Below are 23,685 nucleotides of genomic sequence, written 5' to 3' on the forward strand. Positions count from 1 at the left end.
TAACAGGTAGATGGTAGCAGTTATTATTAAAAATTAATAGTTGAGTGGATAAATGAATGAGGTAGTCCCTCCTTCCTTTGGGCTCTCAATATTCCCTTTATAGATCTCAGCATGCCCCAAGCCTAGAACATTTTTTAACACTGAAGAAATAAACCTTACATTTTGTGTATTAGTGTGTAGTCCTGGTTGCTTTTCCTCCTGGGGGCGGGGTGGGGCCCATGCCTGGTCAGCATCACTGTCGGGATTGCTGGTAGAAAGGGAAGGCTGTCCCTGTGCCCGTTGCCGGAGCCCTGGGCAAACCTTGATAAACCCTGGTCTTCTTGGACTGAAATGAATTTTGGCCACAAAGAAGCTTCCTCCAGAGAATAGATGCTTGCTTTCCCACCCCCACCCCAACCCCCATGAACCCTGTGCTCATGAACCCCAGCCCTCATGGCACCACCTTGTCATTCCCAGCCTCGTGACTCTGCCTCTGTGTGGCTTTGGGCGGGCCACTGCAAATCTTCCTGGAAGATGGCCATAACAAGTCCTGCCCCCATCCAGGTCAGGTACCTCATGAAACGAGGGACCAGGGTGGAGATGAGGAATGGATGTTCACTTCTTTTGTGAGGTGAGGTGAAATAGAAGAGACCAAGCTGATTCCCAGGACGTGGGAAATGAGTTCCTGTGAGCCTGTGGGGAAACATAATTGTTTCCTATCACACTCTGGACTAGAGGTCCAAAGGGGCCCTTGGGGCTGCTCTTGCCAGAGTTTCAGGGGTTGCTTCATAGGGGGTGTGGGTGAGACGTTGACACACCAAAAAGCTGCAGGAGTCATTTCCCTGTCCAAGAATGGTCATCTCTTTTGAGAAAAAAAGACAAACTACCTTTCCCTGCCTTAAAAAGGTCGTTTTCTTATTATAAAAGTAATATCTGTTTATTCTAGAATTCATTATAGAACTTTAAGAAAATATAAAAATGCCCTAAGAAGGGGAGAAGTTCATGTAATGACACTATAACTATCAAACAAAATTGGGGTTTTGTTGTAACTGCAATTTTGTTTCCTGTTTGGTGAACATCTTTCCATGTGATTAAATATCTTGGGGGCTGAGGGATGGCGGGGAGGGGTTCCAGTATACAAACTTGTTACCATGTATTTCAGCAATTTCTTATTGTTGAACATTTGGGATATTACCTTTGTTTTTTTGTTTTTTGCTAGTTTTGGGGCTTTGAGGCTGTTATAAGTGCTACAATTAGTATCTTTGTTACACGAGTCTATACATATCCTTGACTATGTCCTTTAAGTTCCTGGAAGTGGGACTGCCGGGCCAAAGGCTATTTGATACATATTGCCAATTTGTCTTCTAAAACTAATTTCACCCATTTACACTCCCACGGGCAATTTCATAGGAATCACTGGAGCTGCCGGCGTCTTTAACTGTCAAAAAGCCTACCCAGAGCTACTCCCAGAGGCCCTCTTGCCTTGCTTCACCTTTTCCCGCCCACTCGGCACTCCCGCCGCGAGCCCCACCCCCTTCAGTTTACGAGGGCCCACCCCTTCCTTACTCCTGCCGCGTGGTTGGTAGCTTAGAGTGTCCGTCGCGCTCAGGGGCGGGAAAAAGGGACTGACAGACGTGAAGACGGGCCAGTGTGAGCGGCGAGCGGGCCGTGCGTGCGTGCGTGCGTGGCGCGCAGGCCTGGAAGCGCTGGACCTGAGAGGTGTGCAGGCGGTTAGCAGTGGGAGGCTTCGGCAGCCATGGCTCCCAACGTTCCCGCGGCCGAGCCGGCCCCAGAGAGTCCTAAAGGCATCCGGGCCGTGCTGCTGGGGCCGCCCGGGGCCGGCAAGGGCACCCAGGTGAGCTGAAGGGCCGCGCTTGACGGCGGAGCCCTTGGAACCCCAAGGTCAGGGCAGCTGGAGGTCCGGACGGCCCCAGCGAGGGGCCGCGGGCTGACTCCCGGGGCGCTCCGGCCCGCGTCTGGATGCTGGCAAGGCTTTTGGGGGAGGGTCCTAATTGGAGGTCGGGGAGGTGTGAGTTAGGATTAGCGTTCTTGAGGGATCCGGGCTTGAGGTGTGGAGCTAGGAGGTCTAAGGACTGATTCGACCTCGTAAGGAGTTAGGAGCTGAGCGGGTTTGAAGGGTAGGGCGAGCCCTGGGCTGAGACGTCTAGATTACAGCCCGAGTGGTGGCAGGGACCCCAGATTCCCTGCTGCTTGGGGGTGAATTGCCCGGGGTTACGTTCCAGGCTCGCGGGGTAGGGGGTCGTTTCTTACAATGATTAATGACTGAAGGCGCGGAGCATCTCCCGCACGGGGCCGAGTGGGAGCTGGCATATGCTGATGGTGCTACTGCTAAGAGGAGGGAGGTGTGACCCGCGTGAACCAGTTAAGCTGGGGAGGGGGAGGGGTGGGAAAGGGTACCTCAATCTACAGGTAAGAAAACAGGCCCGGAGAGGTCAGGTGGCTTTCCAAAGTTAGCAAAATTGACTTAATGGAGCCTGGAACCTCAGGAGCCCTGGGGCTCCAAGTAATGGGGAGTCTGAAGTTACCTTCTGCCCTGGCAGACTGTGAGGCCTCACTGGGTGTCTGCGATGGAATGGGCCCATAGATCAGTGTTGGGATTTAGGATCTTATTTAGGATTTGGAAGCCCATAGGTTGGATTATCAACCCTTCGGTCTAAGGTCTGGCATTACTCCCCTCCCCCACCCAGGCCCCAGGCTCTTGCTGCTAAATGAATGGGGTTCTGGGGACTGCGCTGTGCCCACTCTCCTCTTACTATGCTTGCAAAGTCTTGGTAAACAGATCATCTTGTCTTGCTCATTCTTGGGACCCCTGTGGCACCCAGCACATTACTTGGTACTTGATGGGGATACTGGACATGGATGAATATAGGTTCATGTGGATGATGAGAAGGGACATCTGGGAGATTCAGTTCATTCCTGTGATTTTGCTTTTTAGCTCTGGGTACTAGGTCAAGAAGGACCACTTAACCTTTTTTCTCGTTAGCCAGAGCTGATTGATCCTTGGAACTCACTGTTGCCTAATCCACCTGCCCTTAATAACACTGGAGTCTCCTCTTTCCTATTGCTACCACCCTCAGTTACTAGGTAACCTGTTGTCTTAAACTCTGCAGATTTTTGCTGTGAGTATAAACAGGGTAGCTCAAAGGCATTGGTTATTATTTTTTCTTAGTTCATATTGAAGTTAATAAGTTCGGTAGTGGTGAAATGGCTAACCCAGCCCAGTGCTGGGACAAAGGCTTTATAGTCTAGCAAACTTTGTAACTTCCAAACCTCAGTGTTCTCACATGAAAAGTAGGTCCCCTACCTTACTACCTTACTCATTTAGATAGAGCAGTGCCCATGTAGACCAAAACGAGGATCTGGGAAGATAATGTTGTGTGTGTGTGTGTGTGTGTGTGTGTGTGTGTGTGTGTGTAAAGCACCTGTAGGTACCTAATGACACCCTGGCACATAGTAGGTGTTCAATAGTTATTGACTCCCTCATCTTAGTAACACATCTCCCCACCCTCCCAACTCAGATGTATTTCAATATAGATGATGTAATCGGAAAGAGTTGAAGAAAATTATGAGCTGATATATTAAGGGTGCAGAAATGTGGGTGTTGGTCAGGCTTTGTAGAAGTAGAGCAAGCATACTTGAAGTAGAGAGATGTAATTAGAGCTGGGACTGGAAGGAAGGGTCAGATTTACATGAGTTACTTAACCTCTATACAGCTTTTCATAATTGGAACAATAGGTGGTTGTAGTTTTATGGAGTTAAAAAAAAAAGTTCATAAATCAGAGGTTGCAAAGTGGCAGCCTACAGCAGCATTTAGCCTTGCAGATGCTCCCTAACTTTATTATGAACTTTGAATACACAAAAGAAGTCAGGATGGTATAATGAGCTCCCATACACCCATTATCCAGCCTTAATCACCATCAGCTGGTGGGCATTCCTTCCCATTTACTCTCCCTTCTCAAAGTATTTTAAAGCAGCAGCCAGACATTATAACATTTCATTTGCAAATATTTCAGTGTGTATCTCTTAAAAGATAAATTATTTTAATAAAAAAATGAAAAAAATAAAGGATAAATTATTTTTTGTAAACAAGCACAATATTTCCTTAAATATTAACAATTTTTATTAGTAGTCAATGTTCACATTTCCCTTTGTCTCACAAATGTGATCATTGTAAGTCTTAATTTACAGCTTTCCTCCTAGCTTTGTTTGTTTGTTGGTTGTAGGTTTGTTTTGTTGTTGTTTTTGCCGTTTTGTTTTGTTTTTGTGGGAGAAACTGAGTTGTTTGTCCTAGAAGTGTCCCTCTTTCTGGGAATTTTTTATTGTATCTCCCTGGCATAGTTAACAATTTCCCCTTTCCTCTCTATTTCCTGTAAATTGGTAGTTTAATCATACACTTAACAAACCTGAGTTCAATTTCGTAGCTCACCTACATCACAGGTGGTGCTGTGCTCTGCATTAGGAGGCACATCAGGTCTGCTTGTCTCTGATGATGCCGGTTCCAGAATTCATTGTGGGTGGCAAAATGGTGTTGTTCTAATTATATCATTCTCTTTTTGTTTATTAACTGAAATGTTTCTATAAAGAGAAACTTCTCACCTGCTATTTGGTATGGTTTGTATAGAAAAGGCAGGATAAATGCTTGATTTGTTTCTTTTTAAATTAATTTTATTTATTTATTTTAGAGGGAGAAGAAAGGAGAGACAGAGGCAGAGAAACATCATCGATTTGTGTTGCACTTATTTATGCGTTAATTGGTTGCTTCTTATATGTGCCCTGATCAGAGAGCAAACCTGCAACCTTGGCATAACAGGACAATGCTCTAACCAATGGAGCTACCAGCCAGGGCTCTGATTTGTTTACTTTATTTGTCGACTTCCAAAATAATAAGTTGAGCCCTGGCCTATATGGCTCAGTTGGTTAGAACACCATTCTGTATGCCAGAAGGTAGCAGGTTCAATTCCTGGACAGGGCACATACCCAGGTTGCAGGTTCAATCCCTGGTCTGGAACATGCAGGAGGTGGCCAATTGATGTTTCTCTCTCACCTCTCTCTCTCTCTCTCTCTCTCTCTCTCTCTCTCTCTCTCTCTCAAATAAATAAATAAATAAATAAATAAATAAAATAAGTTGACCACACAGTTTTCAGTTGTGAAATTTCACTTAATATCCAGAGCTCTAGTTTCTCTTGAGAAGTCAGATCTGGTAGCTCTGGGCCTCCAATCTGGCCTGGCATGCAGTTGAATGGTGAGGCTGCTTAGGATGGCTCATGTGCTCTCTGGTCCCCTGCAGAGTCCTCTTACATTTGCCCCCACTTCATTCATTTGTATTGCTTGCCTGGCCCCTGTTGGTAAATGTTTGCAAGTTTTTGATGTAAAATCCTTAACCTAGGTTTGTGCTTAGTACCTACTCAGTAATGTTTGTTTTCTTCCCATTAGTACATCTTTTTATACCTGCATAACTCACTTAATGTATTTTATGCTGGCGTGACTGTAATTAAATGTTTTCTATTAAAACTCTTTTTTAAAAATGTGTTTTTAAAATTGATTTTAGAGAGAGAGGAAGGGGGAGATATATAGAGAGAGAAACATCAATGATCAGCTGCCTCTTGCACGCCCCCCACTGGGAATCCAGCCTGCAACCGAAACTGGGGCAAGTGCCCTCCCAGTTCATGGGTCAGTGCTCAACCATTGAGCCACACTGGCCAGGAACTACCTGCTTTTTCATTAACTAATGATGTTTAAAACATCTAGAATACATGGGTTATTTTATTTAAATGAGCTTACTTCCCTGTGTTCCTTTTGGGGTTGGATGTTCCTACAGTGTGGCCAAAACATAGATGTGTTTTGTGTTTTCTTTGCCAGTCCCTCTTCACATTTTTTCCATGTGTCCAATCTATACCAAATCAAGGCCAGGCACACTTAAGCAGTTAATTGTCATCTTGCAAGTCAGGCTCTGTCAGTTATGTCCACACAGTGACACTCATTTCCCCTTTTACAGTTAGAGAAACTGAAGTTCAAAGGGCTTGTCCTCTCTGTGACATAGCAAGTACTTGGCAGATTTTGCACCTGCGTGACTCAAGAGCTCCTGCTCTTTCTGCTGCTATCTGCTGCCCTGGGTTAGATTTTTCTCCTGCCCTATGCATGTTTTGTTGGATAAGTTTGGTGCTGAAGATGGAGAGAGCAGCCCTTGCCCTGGAGGAGGAGGTATAATATACAAAATAGTCACCCTTTGCTCGATTATGTAAAAGACTCCCGGCCAAAGACTTTACATGTGTTCTATTATTTAAGGCCACAACCCTAAGAGGTAGGTCCTGTTATCCAAGCCTTTTTACTGGTAAACTGAAGCCCAGAGGCTGTATCTTCCCCCAAGATGCTCACACAGTAGCGAGGGCAGGATTTGAATTCAAATTGATTCTTGAGCAGCAGAGTCACCACCTTACATTGTTGCTGTTAGGGTATAGGGGCAGAAGTGAACATTCATGCAAACAGTACATGCTAGTGCAAAGTCCCATGTGGAAAGGGACAGGTGAGTGACTAGGTTAGTTCAGGATTAGATCAAGAACTAGAATTTGTTGACAGTCTTCTGTTCTTCCTCCTACCCAATCAGTGATTTTGGTAATAATATCCCCAATTTATAGACAAGGAAACAGTCTCAAAGAATCTCTGACCTAAGGTTACATGGTAAGTTAAGAGGCAGAGCTGAAATTCAAACACAGGTTTCTGTGCTTTTTAAAAACTTTTTATATTGAAGTATATAGAGAGACAGATGCAAATGTCATAAGCAAGCAGCTTGATGAAATTTCACAATGTGAATGAATGCACTTGTGTAGCTTACACCCATAGCAAAAAACAGCATTGCCAGGTCTGATGTCCTCCTGTGCTCTCTTCCACACACTCACTTTCCCAAGGACAGCCACTAAGGCTCTGGGTTGTGATTTAACAAGGCCATCTAGCAGCGATTTTCAACTGGTATACCGCAAGAATTTTTAAAACATGCAATACCCGACTAGTCGGGCACTGACCTCTTTTTTCCTAGATTGTCATATTTTAAAAATGACAGCTAACACAACAATAGCTGTCTGGTGTGAATGAATCAAATGTCAGTTGGGCAAAAAAATATATCTTTTGGTGTACTGTAGAATTTTAGTAATTTTATGTGTGCCACGAGATGAAAAAGGTTGAAAATCACTGCCCTATAGCATCATGGTTAAGAGCTAGGACTCCACAGTCTTGAGGCTTGTTGCTAACTATTATTACTAGCTACGTGATCTTGGGCAACTTAGCCTCTGAATTTCATTTGTAAAATGTAGATAAAAATAATTCCTACCTCATGGATTTGTAATATATTATGGATATAGATACCATAAAACAACACATGGAAAAATTGCTTGGCATGTTGTAAACACTCAAAGTTTGCTGATGTTAAGACTTCTTGGAGGAAGAAGGGATAATTGGGTGGGAGAGATAAGCTCAGAATTTGACTACGGGGAAGGGAAACGGTATTCCTGCATAGAGAGGAGCTTTGAGCTAATGTCATGGAGAGACTTATTTTATGTCTGAGAATTATACATAGAGCAGCTGTTTGCAGCCGTGCAGGGAATACAGAATGGGATTTGTGGGGGTAAATTTGAAGAACTTGGGGGTCTAGAAAGTTGATTGTGGAGGACACTGAGTGCTAGGCTAAGATATATGGATTTCCCCATTGCACCGGGGAGACATTGAAGCCTCCTGAATGTGTGTGTTGTGGGTAGAGGAATGGGGTGGCATAACCTTTCCAACAGTGTTTTAGGAGATGGTTCTAGCTACATATTCAGGAACCTTAGAGATGGGAGCCGGAAAAACTGGATTCAGAAAGATGTCACAAGTAAGTTTGAGATTAAATCAAACCTGAACTGATAGCTTCCCTTTATTTCCCTAAATGCCAGGCACTATCCTGGATGCTTTTGCATATATAATCTCATTAAATCCCCACAACAGCTCTGCAGATGGATATGGTTGTCTGTATCTAGGGATGAAGAAACCAAGGCTTTAAGAAGGCTGCATAACTTGTTCAAGGGATACAGTGAGTAAACTGTAAATCTGGTGCCCACCCAAGATCTGTCCCACTAAAAAGCCCAGTCTTGCCCCCACTTCCCCAGGGCTTCACAGACTGTGTGCATCAGCATCCCAACACACTCAGCCGTAAACTTTAAGGGTGGGCCTGGCTATGTATTTTAGCAAGTGCCCCAGATGATTGTGATAACACACTGAAGTTTGAGAGCACTAAAGCTACTGTTCTGTCTCCCTATTGGTTTTAGCCATTATTACCCACGCCCGCCTTCCAAAGTCCATCCCCTTCCCCACAGGGTTCTCATAGAGGTGATGGGCCTACTTCTCAGACTCAGCAATGGTCCATGGGTTCAATTCTTGGTTAGGGCACAGGTCCGGGTTGTAGACTCAATCCCCAGTGAGGGGTGTGCAGGAAACAGACGATCATTGCTTCTCTGTCATCATTGATGTTTCTATCTCTCTCCCTCTCCCTTCCTCTCTGAAATCAATAAAAATATATTTTTTAAAAGCACATGTTCTCAGGCCCCATATTATAGAACCAGAATCTGCATTTTAGAAGCACCCTCCCTCCATGGCCCCCCTTGTGGTTTGGAGTAGCATTGCTCTAAAGCGAAAGCTTGAAGTATGAGGGGAATATGGTAAAGTTATTTCATCAAGCTTCTTCTGTAGTTTGCAAGTAAAGAGTAAAGCAAAGAAGAGCCCTGGCCAGTGTAGCTCAGTTGGTTGTACATTGTCCTGTGCACGGAAAGGTTGCCAGTTCGATTCCCAGTCAGGGCACATGCCCGGTTGTGGGCTCAATCCCTGGTAGGAGATGTGCAGGAGGCAGCTGATTGATATTCTGCTCTCACATCAATCTTTCTCTATCTCTCCTTCTCCCTTCTCCTCCCTCTAAAAATCAATAAAAATATCTTTTTTAAAAGAGAGTAATGCAAAAAAAAAAAGACATGAAAGGAAGGAGGTCTTTTGTTTATTGAATGCCTACTGTGTGTCTGATGTTTTGAGTCCTTATTTCATTTTATCCTCACAACAGCTCTAAGAAGTAGATGTTATCCATAATCCCATTTGACTGATGAGGAAACTGAGATTCTAAGAAGTTAAGTAACTAGCCCAAGGTCACACAGATATTGAGTGCTTTAAGTCAGGATTCATGTGCAGATCTGTCTTGACTCCTGAGTCTGAGCTCTTTGCAGTCCATCACCCTGACTCCCTTGCAGCAGCAGGGAATAGTTAGTCTGCAATGACATGTCTTCCCTATTGGAATGTTCTTCCCTGTAGCTGTAGAATCCAGTCACCTGCAACAGCCCAGAAGAGTCCTGTAGTTTGGGGGGTGGCCTGGATACAAATAGAACAGTCAGGTTTTATGCTGCTAACAGCACTTTTCTGGTGTTTTCGTCAGCCTTTCCCCTTGAACAAACCTGACCTTCACATTTTTCACCTAAGTTAATTTCAACAACCAAGGAGAAGATTGGCAGGCAAGCATAGTTCTCTGGGTATGTGGCCACTGGTCCAGTCTGGAAGGCCAGAAGGTCTACCATGGCCAGAGGGTCCTGACCTTCATTAGTTTTCCAGAGCTTTTAACACCTGATTTGGATTCTGTTTTGCTCTGAAGTCATTTCTTTGCTTGAACTGAATCATTCCATGAATCACAAACCAGAATTTGCTGCATTGGGTCCCATCTGTTAAGTTTTTATTATGTGCACCTACGAAAACTCCCAATAACTGGTTTGAACAAGGATCCAAGCCTACTTTTTTAACAAAACAAGTGAGCCAGAAAGCTAATTATTAAGCTCCTTGAATTGATGCAAGTTTTTTTGTTTGTTTTGTTCACAACCAGTGTTGAACTGTCCAGGGTCTCTTGTTGTTCCTAGTCTTCAATCTGATGTGTAGTCCACCAAACTATGAACTCACAGAGGACAGAATCTGTCTCCTATTCATCTGTTTCCCTGGCTCCCAGGAGGGTTCTTGAAAGAGACATCAATATGATGAATGAGTAAATTCATTTCTGTAAAAATGAATATGGACTTAGGTTAGAGGTTACAGTAATGGCTAATGTTCACTGAGCACTTACTATGAGCCTGGCCCTGCAAATGCCGAATTCTGTATAATCTCATGAACCCAGTGGTGTAGGTTCTATTACCATTTCCAGTTTACGTAGAGGAAATTTGAAACTTAGAAAGGTGATATAATTTTCTCAAGTAACATATCTCTATCTAGCCGTTGGTAGGCCTGAAGTCTGAAACCCAGGCTGTTTGACTTTCAAGCCCATGCTCTTAGCTAAAAGGCCTTACTGCCTCCTAAAACTAACAAGCGCTTACTGTTGGTCAAGTGCTCTTTGTAGATATTTCATCTGACCCTCACAGCTACCTTCCTTGATGGAGCCTTTTTGCTTCATTTTAAACAGATGAGGAAATTGAGCCTCTGAGAGGTTACGTGATTTGGCCAAGATAATGCAGCTACCTAGTGCCAGGGAAGGGGAAGAACTGTATGCCTGCGGGAAACCTGTGTTCTTCACCTTGCCGCGGCTGCCTCTAGGCCAGTGGCCACAACACTTGACAATCACACATTCAATCCTTTGGCAAATATTCATTCAACACATTACATGCCAGGCATTGTGCTTTATATACATGAACTCAGACTTCACAGTGACCATGTGAAGTATCGATACTACTTTTTTTATTCTTCCCATTTGTAGTGGGGAAACTGAGGCTTATATGTCACTAATGTATCTAGCGGAAGGAGTGAAAATAACTAATATTTGTGACAGCTTCTTGTGTGCTAGGTGCACTGCTTTAAGTGCTTTACATGTATTACATCATATCATTATATGTTAGACTATAATACAGGTACTTTTATCCCTGTTACAGGTAAGAAAGTTGGCATTTGCCAAAATTCACACAGCCAATAAGTTCCTTGCTCAGGTTCATACCCAGGAAGTCTGACTCTAAGGCCTGCAGTGGTAACTGGATTTTGGTTTTTGTTTTCCCCTCCACAGGCACCCAAATTGGCCAAAAACTTCTGTGTCTGCCATCTGGCTACTGGGGACATGCTGAGGGCCATGGTGGCTTCTGGCTCAGAACTGGGGAAAAAGCTAAAGGCAACTATGGATGCCGGGAAACTGGTAGGTTTGGTGGTACCAGTGAATGTTGATATTCCTCAGAGTCTAGGTCTGCACTGCCTCATATGGTAGCCACCAGTCCTGTGGAGCTGTAGAAATTAAATTCAATTTCATGTAAAAGCCAGTTCCCAGTCTCACTTGCCACATGTCACGAATTTGCTCGCCAGCACAGATACAGGATGTTTCCATCACTAGAAAGTTCTGTTGGACAGCCCTGTGCTCCAGGGCATGTGAACAAACAGGCACATCATAGGAGCTTTTAGAGCAGCAGGTTACTTGGTTTGTTCTGAATTTGTGGCACTTATTTTATTCACAGTATTCTGGAGGTTCCTCTGTGCTGATGCAGTGTGTAATATACCCAATTTTTAGGGCCAAAAATGAAACTATCATCGCTAGGCCAGAACTCAAGGATGTGTTAAAGAAAGGACTTAGGAGCCACAGGGTAGTTTTAATGTACTTTTATGACTCTGTTCTGTGTCGATATCAGAGGAATTGCTTTGGCAGATGTAATCCTTCCTGTTTGGGAGATATAATAGTATTTTCTCTTATTTCTAGTCCAGTTAATCTGATTGGACAAATACAATCTGTTATCTACTAAATCTTCTTTGATTAGTGCCAGAGCTTAATTGTTACAGTTATTCTGGGACATGGCTTCTGCAAATCACCTTTAGAAGTCATTTTTTGCTTGGCCCTCTGGCCTTTTTATATTTTATTTAACATGGTAGGGAAGGTGCTGGGCTTTGCCTCCATTCCCAAATTAATGCTTCCTGTCAGGCTTTGAGAGTCAGTGCCTGTGTGGAATGGTACCCCTGCCCACCTGTCCATTTGCCTGTTTGCTTCCAGCTTTCCTTTCATGTCAGTGAGGCCCTGTCAAGCTAGAAAGCTAGCTATTCTGGACTTTGGGTCTTGGCAGAAGATCCTGTACTGAGAAAAAGTTGGGATGTGGCAATGAGATTACTTATCTCCAACCTTCACTTAGTTGCAAAGCTTACACTTTGTCCCCAAGTTCACAGCTGGTCCCGGAAGATAAGAGCATTAGCTACCAAGATGGGCAGCCTTCACTGTAATACTAGCAGGGAACCTTTTCTCTGGAGGCCCAGGAGGAAAACCAGTCTTTGAAAGCTGGGAGGGGTCCTCTGGGGTTTTCACAAAGGCTCAAAGGTGTGTTGGGCTGGCTCCTCAGTTCCTTGATGCTAACCCAATCTTGCCAATCACTGAACTTCTCTGTTGTCTCATGTCCAGGGTCCCTGGGTCACTTTAACTGTGAGCCTAATCAAAATTGGGAAACAGGAAAGTTGGAGCCTTTCTGCATTCTGGTCAACCCCCGCCGTCTCCTAGGTGGTCAGGTTATATAGACACAAATTTGTGACCCTGGAGTTGGGTTAATGTCACCCACTTCAGCGGTCGCCAACCTTTCAGACCTCATGGACCACCAGTGGTCCACTGGTTGGTGACCGCTAACCTAGTTTATGGATTTAAACCCCAGGCTGTTTTGTCCTCTACTTCCAGGTGAGCGATGAAATGGTCGTGGAGCTCATTGAGAAGAATTTGGACACCCCTCCATGCAAAAATGGTTTTCTTCTAGATGGCTTCCCCCGGACTGTGAGGCAGGCAGAAATGGTGAGTGGGTTTGTTTTGTATCACCATTGCATGATAATGAACTCTCGCCCTTAATATCTTAATTCCTTTGAGGGAAATGGGTCTGATCAAGCTCCGGTAGCTTAGGTGGGACACACACTCTTTTACAGCTTGACGACCTCATGGAGAAGAGGAAAGAGAAGCTTGATTCTGTGATTGAATTCCGCATCCCAGACTCCCTGCTGATCCGGAGAATCACAGGAAGGTATTTGTTCCTAGAAGGTCCCTTTTTTTCATGCTTCTTCAGAGATTAGTCAGACCATGGGAACTGCTCTTGCCTAATCCCAGTCATGAAGCTTAATACCATTTCAACATGGATTGATTTTATTTGGTGACATCTGCTGATGTGGTGATGAGATGGGATGTGGAAAGAAGAGCAAGGGATTTGAAGTCAGACAGCATCTCAGTCCTGTCACCCTTTGACTCTGACTCTAGGCAAGTGACTTAACCTCTCTGAAGCTGTTTCCTCGTATTTAGAGTAGGGATAATAATACCTGTTTTGAGGAACTACTGTGCATGTTATTTACATATATAAAAGTGTAATATGCAAAGTCTCCCCTCGTGAGTTCGACCCGGAGTTCGATCGCTCGCTATGACGTGCACTGACCACCAGGGTCAGCGTAGAACGAAGGGAGGCCCTGGCTGGCAGCTGGCAGCCATTAAGGACTCTACCTGTGCACAAATTTTGTGCACTGGGCCTCTAGTATAACATATAAAGTGCATCATTCAGAGCCTTGCTTATAGTAGGTGCTTAAGAAGTGTTAAATTCTTTCCATGTGTACCTCTGTTTTAGTGCTTTTAAAAATCTGATTTCAGTTGGAATTGCCATACCTTGCTATAGGGTTTTTAGTAATTATACAAGTAATATGACCATCTACACAAAGTTTAGAAAATAAAGGGAAATTTTGCTCATGATACAGCCACTGTAGCCAAAACTACTGTTATTTTGTGTGTATGCATGTTTTGTTTTAAAGTGCTCGTTTCTCTATAGTAGTCAACATTGAACAAATATGCACTGCATCCAAACGAGTTGGTTCTGAAAGATCGCAGGCAGTTTCCTCTGTCCTGTTTTACTAAACACTCTGCCATCTGCTTTGTGCCTCCCAGAAATATGTTGAAAGCTCTCAGCCACTAATAGATCCTCCCACCCCTTTTTTATTGTGGGCTTTAGCTTTTTTATTTCTTGGCCATTTTAATGGAATCTCAGGAAGGTGGTCAGCGTACGTCATGGAACCAGACATCCATGACCATTATTTTTATTTGCTGTATGATTTTTCACAGATGAACCATCATTTACTTAATCGTTTCCTTATTGTTGTACATTTGTGTTTCTTCCAGTTGTTCACTTTTAAGTTGATGCTGTGACCATCATAATACATGTAAATTTTTGGATTTAATTAAGGGGAAACTGTTTTCTTATTGTAAATTTTATTACTCTGATTTCCTAATGAGGTTGAACATTGTTTCCATGTGTCTGCAGTCCAGATCTTCAAGGAGAGAGGCAGGCATGTAAACAGACAGCAGAGTGCGTGATAGAGGCGGTTTCATTTAAGGTTATATTGGATACAGTGGGATCATCTTACATTAATTTTCTTTTCAAGTGTCCAGGTTTCATGTTCCTAGCTCTTCCATGGGCTTCTTCAATACAGGAACTTTTCCTTCTTTGTATCCCCCCTGGCACAGGGTAGACAAAGTTGATGTAGTGGTAGGGTTGACAGGATGGGACATACCAGGCCTGGGGTCCCTCGTATGCAAAGCAAATGTTAATAGTAATAGGTGACACTGGAGACCTTTAATTCAGTCGGGCCAGCTTCTTGAGTGCCTGCTTTGTGCTCAGCACAGTACTAGACTCTGGGGCAGGGAGCAGGAGAGGGTATAAAAGAACAACATCATGCACATCTCTGACCTCGGAGTTTACAAACCATACCTGAAATCTGAGCTGTTTAGTGTAGTAGGAAGTCCAAGAAGAGAGTTTGAGAGGAGGGAGAGAAGGCTGCCTAGGAGAGGTGTATGTCAAACTTAACCTTCCTGGATAAAGAAAATTTTGTTGGCTTTCCCAAAGGGAATAGATGCCACAATGAGTATGGGTTGGGGGAGGGACTCTAGCTGGGGTTGGTGGCAGGGGTCTGTCCAGAGTTGGAGGAATGGCCTGGGGACAGGGTGGGGAGGCTAGGCAGTAGAATGAGTGCTGTTGGGAAGGTAGGGTGGGAGCTAGACTGGGGAAGGTCTGCCAAGGATGTGACAGAGTCAGGAGTCGTGGCATGTTCTTAAGCCACTAGGTATTGTGGCAAAAACAACATTCTAAGAACATTAGCTTGGTCCTGGCATACAGGCTAAATGGGGAAAGGAGAAACAGACAAGGACTCCACCTAGCAGCCTGACTGGCCCACATGTGAAGTGGTGGAGGCTTTTAACTGGGCGTGGCTGGTTGGGGATAGAGATTCTGAAGAACAAACTACAGGGTTGTTGTAGAGGGTGAAACAGTGAAGACTCCGTCTCTCAATTTGGAAGTGAGTGGTTTATTGTGACTCCTCCCTCGCAGTGGAGGAAATGGGGCAGCCAGACTGTCGTTTCCAAGTTCCCTGTGCACGTCAGTGACAGAGCTGGCACCAGAGCCTGCTTTCTGCCTCCTGGGATTAAGTCAGGAACTAGCAGTTTAATGTGGATCTTATGTAAATCTGACAGGCTGAGGACCCCTGTAGATACCTTCTGAATGAGCACAGACCTCTCTTCTAATACATTTATGAGTCATTGTTTGATTTCTTGAATAAGTATGGTTGGTAGTTTGGGGTTTTAACCTATTCAGTGTTGGCTCTCTAGTATCCTAATTATCCTACCAGTTGGTTCTCTGGTATAATTAGCCTAATGTCTCCTACCGTCCCATTCCGTGGATGAGAATCAAGGTCCCAGTGACTGCAGATTCCCAGCCTCAACCCCTCCACATCTTCACCCCCACCTCGAGGCCAGGCTCTGTGACTCATAGAGCTGTTTTAGTTGGAACTTAAGACCAAATCTGTATTGAGAACTTGGAGATTGGGCTTTCTTTTTTTCCCTTTTAAGGAATGAGCCTTGCATTCCTCTTTAAATGATGTTTGTGAGTGGGGAAGGAGCACTATTGTTGTAACTGGAGGGCTGAGGGAATGTGGGAGTGAGCAAGAGATGTAGAGAGGTGGGCAGGAGAGAGTTACGTTTATTGCCAGCTGGCTGCTCTGTGCCCTGTGCTCTCCAGAAAGTGAAGAAATAGGGTCCACATCTCACGCCACCCCACCACCCCATTCCCAAAGGGAAAGCTATGGCTAAGCTGAGCGGTCTGTACTCTCCCTCCCCCTGGGTCTCCCAGTGGTGCACAGATGAACCCCTCCCACAGCTGAAATACAGGAGGGCCCGTCCTCACCTTACATGCTTGCAGTCACCGGCCCACTCAGTGCAGCTTATTTGCTCTGCCATCACCTCTCCTCTCCCCAGTGCTGTAAATGAACCATCTTATGCTATAAACGGACCACTTGACCCCCCAAAAATGCGCTTATTGAAACACAACCTCATATTTTACACAGTTGCAGCTCTGAAGTCTAACACAAGAGTTTTCCTACATGATGAGCGGAGATATTGATCCCTTCAGCCATCAGAGCAGCGGGCAGGCCTGGGGAGGCCATACGTCCCCTGGAGGAGCAAGCACCTTGAGTACTGTATTTCTGTGCATGCCAAGAGCTGAAAAATGCTGGGACGTTCTGGTCTAATAGACCTTGAGGAGAGCTGCCATCAATTAAATAGGCAGACCTTGGTTGGCACGGACTTGGGAAACCACACGAGCTTGAGCAAGTGGGCCCTGGCTGTTGAGCCGTGTTTGGCCTGCCTCCTTCCCTTCTTAGGTTTCGGGGCTCCTGTGGCGGGGCCTCACCCAATCAGTAACACAGGCATGTTGCCTCAGGGGGCACAGCACAGATGCCGCTCCAGTGCCAAACAAGTGCTTCTTGGGCTCCTAACTCCATGACTTGTTTAGTGAGTCCTTTTCCCAGCGCCTTGACCACTGCAGTGGATGGGCCCTCTTTTATCTACGTGATCCCAAACGGGTGCTGCTCCGTGTGGTGGTGTGTGCATCCATCCATAGCACATATTTTTCCAATAGCACCTTTCTGGGTTTATAACCAAACTAGGTTAAAAAATAAGGTTGGTTTCTCTGTCCTCTGTCCCCCATAGCATTTTACACAAATCTCTGTTAAGGGATTGTCTGGTTTATTGTGGTTATTTATTTCCACATTTGCCTCCCCCACTGAATTAAGCACTGCTTGTGAGCAGGGAACTTGACTGGTTGCTCTGTAGCCCCTGGATTCAGCTTAAGGTCTGAATGGGACTAGGCACTTAGTAAATGTTTGTTGAATAAACGGGTGAATAGAATGAATGGCTGTGTGAGACCAGCACCAGAGTTCCTCTTTCAAGTCCTGAATTAGGTGGTTATACCAGCTCTTCAGCCGGACACTCATTTTAATGTTGGGGTCAGAATAGAAAACATACCCACTCAGGCATAAGCCTAGTATCTTCTTAAGCAAGAGTAGCCTATAGCCGCATTCTCTGCTGGGTTAAGGTCCTGCCCCCAGCTTCCCTGAATCTGCTCATCATCTTGAAGACCCCTGCAGTTCAGGATACTTTCAGGCCACCTGACTTGTGTTCCTTTGCTGTCTTTCAGGCTGATTCACCCCCTGAGTGGCCGTTCTTACCACGAGGAGTTCAACCCCCCAAAGGAGCCCATGAAAGATGACGTATGTAGACCCAGAACAGGAAATTTCCTTCCCCTTTATTTTTTTTTTCTTTGTTTTTTCCATCTTCCCTCTGTGTCTACCAGTATTACTAACTTAACCATGAGAAATATTAGTCACGTAAACCACATGGGCTGTGGCTCATCTATACAGCATCTCTCCAGCTGGTTTATTGCTCGACCCTGAGGTGGCTATCAGTGCCAGCTATTTCCCAGTGCCCTGTTTGTACCTGTCTTTTGTCCAGAACAGCACCTTTCAGACACCGTGGCAACCTAAATGGCCAGTTAATTGGAGGGGGCTGCTTGGAAGCCCAAAATCAGAGCCAGGGTGGAGAGGATAGTACTGGACAGAAGTTTGTTGACCTTCAGAATGTCCTCTCTCTAGTGATTCTCCTGTGCCATGAAGATTCAGAATATTTTGGCTAGACTGTCACATTCTTATGACAGTCTTTAATTGCTTGCAGGTGTAAAAGGGAGGGCCTCATACATGCTCACTGTATCATTTGCCATAAGTAGTCCATTTTGTATGTTTTAGAGCATGCAAGCAATAGTAAGAATTTCTTATATTAACCTTTGTCTGTAAGACAGGTTCATCAGCTCATACGGTTACAACACCATCATGTGTTAATTTTGTCACATTTCACAGAGTAGTTATACCATTCAGAGTTCTTTTGCACTTCACTTATTCCTTTCAGATTGTTGATGGCTGACACCCTAGTAAACACAAAATACTTAGGCAAATCTATAATAATAAAAGTGTAACATGCTAATTAGACCGGACATCCTTCCGGGCGTCCTTTCAGATGACCTTCTGGACGAAGCCGGGGCTGTGAGGGAAGCCCGGGTCCTGGGTGCCTGCCGGCAGCCAGAGGGAAGCCTGGGTCCTGGGTGCCTGCCGGCAGCCAGAGGAAAGCCTGGGTCCCGGGTGCCTGAGGGAAACTGGTGCTGGCAGCCCGGGGAAGGAAGGCCTACTCTTGCACGAATTTCATGCATCGGGCCTCTAGTAAGATTATAATTGCTAATACATCCCTGATTTTGTATGGTCTAGATTGTCTTGTCTTTCCCTCTGATGGATTTTGGGATCAGACAGCAGCTCAAATCTGCATCTGGCTAACAGTCCTGGCCTTCCATTGTCCTCTTCCTGTTCTCAGATCACTGGGGAACCGTTGGTCCGAAGATCAGATGATAATGAGAAGGCCTTGAAAATCCGCCTGGAGGGCTACCACACGCAGACTACCCCACTAGTGGAGTACTACAGGAAACGAGGGATCCACGCTGCCATCGACGCCTCCCAGACCCCTGATGTTGTGTTTGCAAGCATTCTAGCAGCCTTCTCCAAAGCCACATGTAAAGACTTGGTTATGTTTATCTAATGTTGGGTCTATAAAGGAATTTCTTTCTTCTTCCTATCCCTGTTGAGGGAGTGGGTGGGAATGGCAGACCAGGCAGAAGGAAGCTTCCTCAAGCCAGCTAGAATATCATTTGATGTATTGATTAAAAAAGCACTTGCTTGATGTATCTTTGGTGTATGTGCAACTCTCATCTCATCTGTATGTGTGTGTTGGTACAGGTATGTGTACACTCTCCTACTTTCTAAGTTATAGGTGAGGTGGCTTTCCCAGCTGTTTACTTCTTTAGACATACTTTTGATTTTTTTTACTAAAATAAACTACCTCAGATATCTGCCAGGTACCCCATTCCCTGATATTTATTCCATCTCCAACAGCTGATTAGAAGTCCAATGTCAAGTGTAGTCAGACAGGGCCCAAGTTCCTGGTGGCAGATTGTTGGCAGGGAATTCCACCTGTCTCCTAGCCCATGGTGAAAAGCCTCATGAGTCTGTGTATGGACAGGACTCATTGATTTCCCCCCCGCTAAATGGAAGTCAAAAAGTACTTAAATTACAGATTCCAGAGAAAGAGCCAGGCCAAGGTGGAATATTTTTGTGGTCTGCATTATGGTTCTATAAAGTAGGGATCATTTGAGACCTGTGCTTGAAAACCAAATTGTGGCCAAAGAATTAAACCAGATGACAGGTCCTTTTAAATTCAGACTGTCTTCTGAACACCCAAGCTGGGCATCTGAGAGCAGTCAGTCTGCTTCCTCAAGGTGCCTTTTGTTTTTATTTTTAATTTTGCCTGTTTCCAAGGATGAACAAAACAGTGATTTGGAGGTAGTCTATTCTTGGATTCGTTTTGATTAGAACTTATTCAAATCCAATTACTCTCCAGGATATGAAACTCAAATCAGATGTATACCTTTTAAACTCAAACCCTCTCCCTTCCAGATCCAATCCTTCGCCCCTTACTTCATGATGATGGTGGCCACAGACTCCCCAAGAAAAGATCACCCAAAAATAAAATCACCTATGACAGTAGCCAACTTTCATGCCTAACCTCAGCTCCCCAACTGTAAAGCATTTCCTGGGTTCCATGCTGTGCCTTTTGATCTCTGGTGTGATTCGTGGCAAATGGACAAATTAACAGACTGCTGGGAGGGCCCATGAAAGCAGCAGCCTCTGGAAAAACCATTAGGAAATCAGTGGCAGGTCCAGTAAATAAAGCCTCCTGCCCTGGAATCATCCGCTGACACAGTGCAGTGACTCTCAAGTGCCCAGTGCCCCCTACCTGAACTCCCCTGCTCTCTTGGGACTACCGGAGGGCTTGTCCTCTGCCTGGAAGCTGGGCGTGGGTACGTGGCTGTCTTGCTTCTCTCTCTGTCTGGTTCAAGTGAGTGTCTGCTGGCTCTGCTCTGCCTTGTTTCCCTGGCTGTAAACCAACTCCGCCCAGTCTGGTGTGTGGTGTTTCGGGGAAGCACATGACTTCTGAGAATGGGCAAAGGAAAGGAGTGAAACCAAAACTGTCAGCTCTGTCTGCAGCGAATGGGATCCTTGCCTGGATGAGGTGGCCTCGTGAATCTTGGAGTCTACTCCCCTTTGACCGGGGACAGTGGCAGGCACTTGGCCTCAAAGTTGAGAGGTCCTTGAATGTTTGCTAATTGAACGTGCATGATCCTTGCTTAAATATTTGTCATCCTTCCTGTACATTTACTTGTGCGTACATGCACAACACGTGTGTGATATTTGGGCTGCGGGTAAAAACCAGATGTGGGGGGGGGGATGGGTATGCTTTTTGTGGGGGTGGTTAGGATTCAATTTTTGCTTCATTTAATTCCAGAGCCTTAACCTCGGCAAGCATGAGAGCTTTCACCTGGCAGAGAAATGTCCAGTGTTTAATGCATTTGGTTGCTGGGGCGTGCATGCCAGCCTTCTCTGATGTTTACTTGGTTTTTAAAAACCCATTTTGTTCTCTCTTGTTTTCCTCTCTATTTCAGCCTAGTAACAGAAGGCCAGGCGAGACTGCACCACTGCTCATCACCCCGCGGCGTGATCCCTGCTTTTAGGTGCTGGGCAGAGGGGAAGGGTGGTCAGGGTAAGGATGGAGAATCAAGAGTGATGAAGGGCTCACGAAAAAATATTGGAAGGGCAGCAGTGTTGTAGTGAGGTGATTTCTTTCGCATATAGTAGGAGTCTTAAAGAGTGTGAGTAATTAATTTTTTTAAAGACTGATTGGAGGATATAAGTAGAAATAAGGAGGTGCAGTACTATTTCTAAGGAATCAAGTTTTCATTTACTCGGGACTGGTGACAATATTTTTTAAAGCCAGTGCCCTGAGACCTCAACTTTTATCTCAGAACCTCATGGGTTGCCAGCCCAGGAAATGCAGGAAATCAAACTGTTGTCCTCTCTGTCCTATAACCAGGGACAAGGAGGGTTTGACTACTGACACTGGTTCCCCACAGCCTGTGATCAAAAAATCATCTCCACATTTGAAAGAGATACAGGCTGTGCTCCTGGGGGCAGTGGCCCAGCAAATCAAGTTTACAGGAGTCTGGGGAGGGTGGGCAAGCCGATCTCACTCCCTTGCCGACTTACCACCTGCTCTCATGGGTGAGTGCTCAGCACCCACCCAGTGTGTGCCACAACTCTACGCTCTTGCCTTCTTTCATCCATGGTGTGTGAAGGGACCCTTCAAATAAATGAGCAAGTGTCCTAAGCAACATCATCCAAAGATTGTCCTTCCGGTCCTCACATCCTGTGACTGGGATCACTCGACAGCACTGTGATGTATTTTCAATGAGGTGCCTTTCTTAAAGACCAAATGCTGCCTTGTTTGGCCCCTAAATCAATAAAGTATGTAAAAGTTTGCATCCCCTGTTGTGGCTTTTTTGGTCTTTTTTAGGGGATCTGGGCTAATAAAATGACATTGAATTCTGGATCTGGCTTGGAAGCCCTTTCTTGTGCTCACTAGAAGCTGTGAGGTGGGAAGGTCCAAGTGTGTGCTCATAAGATGATCCTGCACCCTCGACCTTTAGCTCATATGCAGGCTTTTCTTGAGCCCATGGACAGGGCAGCTTGGTTCTAGTGGAGACAGAGCTGTGCTTGGAGCTCAGGGGATGTACAGCAAATCCCAGCCAATCATATACTCTGCTCCTGTTTTGTCTGAAAAGAGACTGGTGATGCTGCCTTCTCAGACTCGTTGGCATTAAATGAAGATTATAAGGAGAAGCTTTTTGCCTGGCACGTAACAGACAGAATACGTGTTATTTGGATCCAAATATACACAGAAAAATGTCTGTTTCCTGCCGGGCTGGATAATTGTTGAGCGGGCAGTTATCCGCAGCCCAGAAAGCCAGCTGTCCTAATCCCTAAGCTAGGTTTTTGGCTGCCTTTTCAGATGCCTCTTTAACACCCTTGGTTGCTTCTTTATAAACCCACTTCTTCCCTGACACAAACGAGCTTAAATTGTTTGACTAAACTGAAACCCTCCTCTTTGGAAGGGCTGCCAGTGCCAGTGAGGTTTCTGGGAAGTGACCGCGCTCCCTGAAACCGGGGGGAGCAGGGCCGCCATTCTCTCAGGCTCCTGTTGGGGGAGAAGCAGCGTTGTCACTGGCGTGTTAAATCCTCCCCAGCCAACTCCTTTCTCCTGCTTCACCACTTCCCCACCTCTGCATAGTCGTGTTCAGGTGACAACATGACTTATTTGCTGTGGCCTCTTCGTTCCCTGAGCTATTTAATGCCCCCTGAAAATTTTCTTCTCTACCTTGATCATCATGTAAACCGGGGAAATGTTTGTCAAACCAGTCCACATGGTATGCTGAAGGAATAAGCTGAAAGAAGCCCAGTGAGCTGTTATTTGTTCACTTCTCTGGGCTTGGTTTCTTCATCTGGAAACAGATTGGATGAGCTAAGAATCACCAGTGATCCTGCAGGACCCTCATGCCAGGGCCTGTGCAATGGCTTCACATCCCCGGCCTCACGACCCTCATGAAGCATCCTAAGCGGTCGAAACTGTCATACTCTCTCACAGATGAAGAAACCAAGACTCAGAGTAGTGCAGTAAGACATGAGGTCACACACAAGAGGCAGGACTCAAACTGTTGCCTTGATTTTGTTGCTGAAGTGGTTTAGCAACTTGCACAGCTCTCCAGCAGGAAGCGCCCTGCAGATGAGTTCTTTTTCATGCACACACACTCGGAACTGATTGTGCAGAAGTCACTGCCAGTCTGATGACCCCGCGTGTGCATCTTAGGATCGCTCATGTGCAGTGTTGCGGAATGAGGAGCAGTTTGGGGCCTCAGGAAGCCTCACTGGTCCTTTCTCAGGAAGACAGCTAAATGAGTCAGGAGACAGATTACAGCAGCAACTCACTCCTCCACCATGAGACCTTGGGCAAGTCATCTTACCTCATGAGCAGAATGGGAATGGGCCCTGTCCCCCAAAGTGTGCTGACAACACTGGTGATCCATCTACTGGCCTGGGCCAGGATTCCCAGTATACAACTGGTGCTGCATATATGCTGATGGAGTTCACAGAGAAAATGTAGGCATTGGCAAGACCTATTGTCTCACTGACTTAGGAACTGGTCTAAGGATTCTTAACCTGAAGATCCCCTAGAAGTCCATGGACCTCTGAAATTGTGTGCAGAATTCTGTATTTTTGTGTTTTCATAATTAATAATTTAACATATACTAGTATTTAATGCTTACTGTGTAGTAGGTTCTGCATACGTTATTTATGCCCAATAACCCTTTGAAGCAGGTACTATTATTATCTCTGTGTTATGCGTATGCG

General features: G+C 45.3%; 1 protein-coding gene across 3 annotated transcripts; it reads left to right on the forward strand.

The window, feature by feature from the left end:
* The first annotated feature begins 1,679 nt into the window (after positions 1 to 1,679).
* Positions 1,680 to 22,345, forward strand: AK2 (adenylate kinase 2). 3 transcript variants are annotated; one of them, XM_079776205.1, is made up of 7 exons: positions 1,680 to 1,834; positions 11,039 to 11,164; positions 12,671 to 12,781; positions 12,910 to 13,004; positions 17,484 to 17,556; positions 18,704 to 18,899; positions 20,886 to 22,345. In XM_079776205.1, exons 1-7 carry the CDS (start codon positions 1,736 to 1,738, stop codon positions 20,888 to 20,890), a joined length of 705 nt encoding a protein of 234 aa, XP_079632331.1. In that variant the 5' UTR covers positions 1,680 to 1,735; the 3' UTR covers positions 20,891 to 22,345. The 3 variants fall into 3 exon arrangements, with proteins under 3 accessions (XP_079632331.1, XP_079632330.1, XP_079632332.1); XM_079776204.1 differs by having other exon boundaries at positions 18,704 to 22,345; XM_079776206.1 differs by lacking the exons at positions 12,910 to 13,004; positions 20,886 to 22,345 and having other exon boundaries at positions 18,704 to 18,844.
* Positions 22,346 to 23,685: the final 1,340 nt, after the last annotated feature.

Source organism: Cnephaeus nilssonii (assembly GCF_951640355.1).
Source record: "Cnephaeus nilssonii genome assembly, chromosome: 7".
Taxonomy (NCBI): Eukaryota; Metazoa; Chordata; class Mammalia; order Chiroptera; family Vespertilionidae; genus Cnephaeus; species Cnephaeus nilssonii.

What these genes read in the sequence shown, in the direction of transcription:
- AK2 (XM_079776204.1), top strand. Translation starts at nt 1,736, where the DNA reads ATGGCTCCCAACGTTCCCGCGGCCGAGCCGGCCCCAGAGAGTCCTAAA. An exon ending in GGGCCGGCAAGGGCACCCAG is followed by an intron (nt 1,835 to 11,038) that starts GTGAGCTGAAGG and finishes TCCCCTCCACAG; the next exon opens with GCACCCAAATTGGCCAAAAA. An exon ending in CTGTGAGGCAGGCAGAAATG is followed by an intron (nt 12,782 to 12,909) that starts GTGAGTGGGTTT and finishes ACTCTTTTACAG; the next exon opens with CTTGACGACCTCATGGAGAA.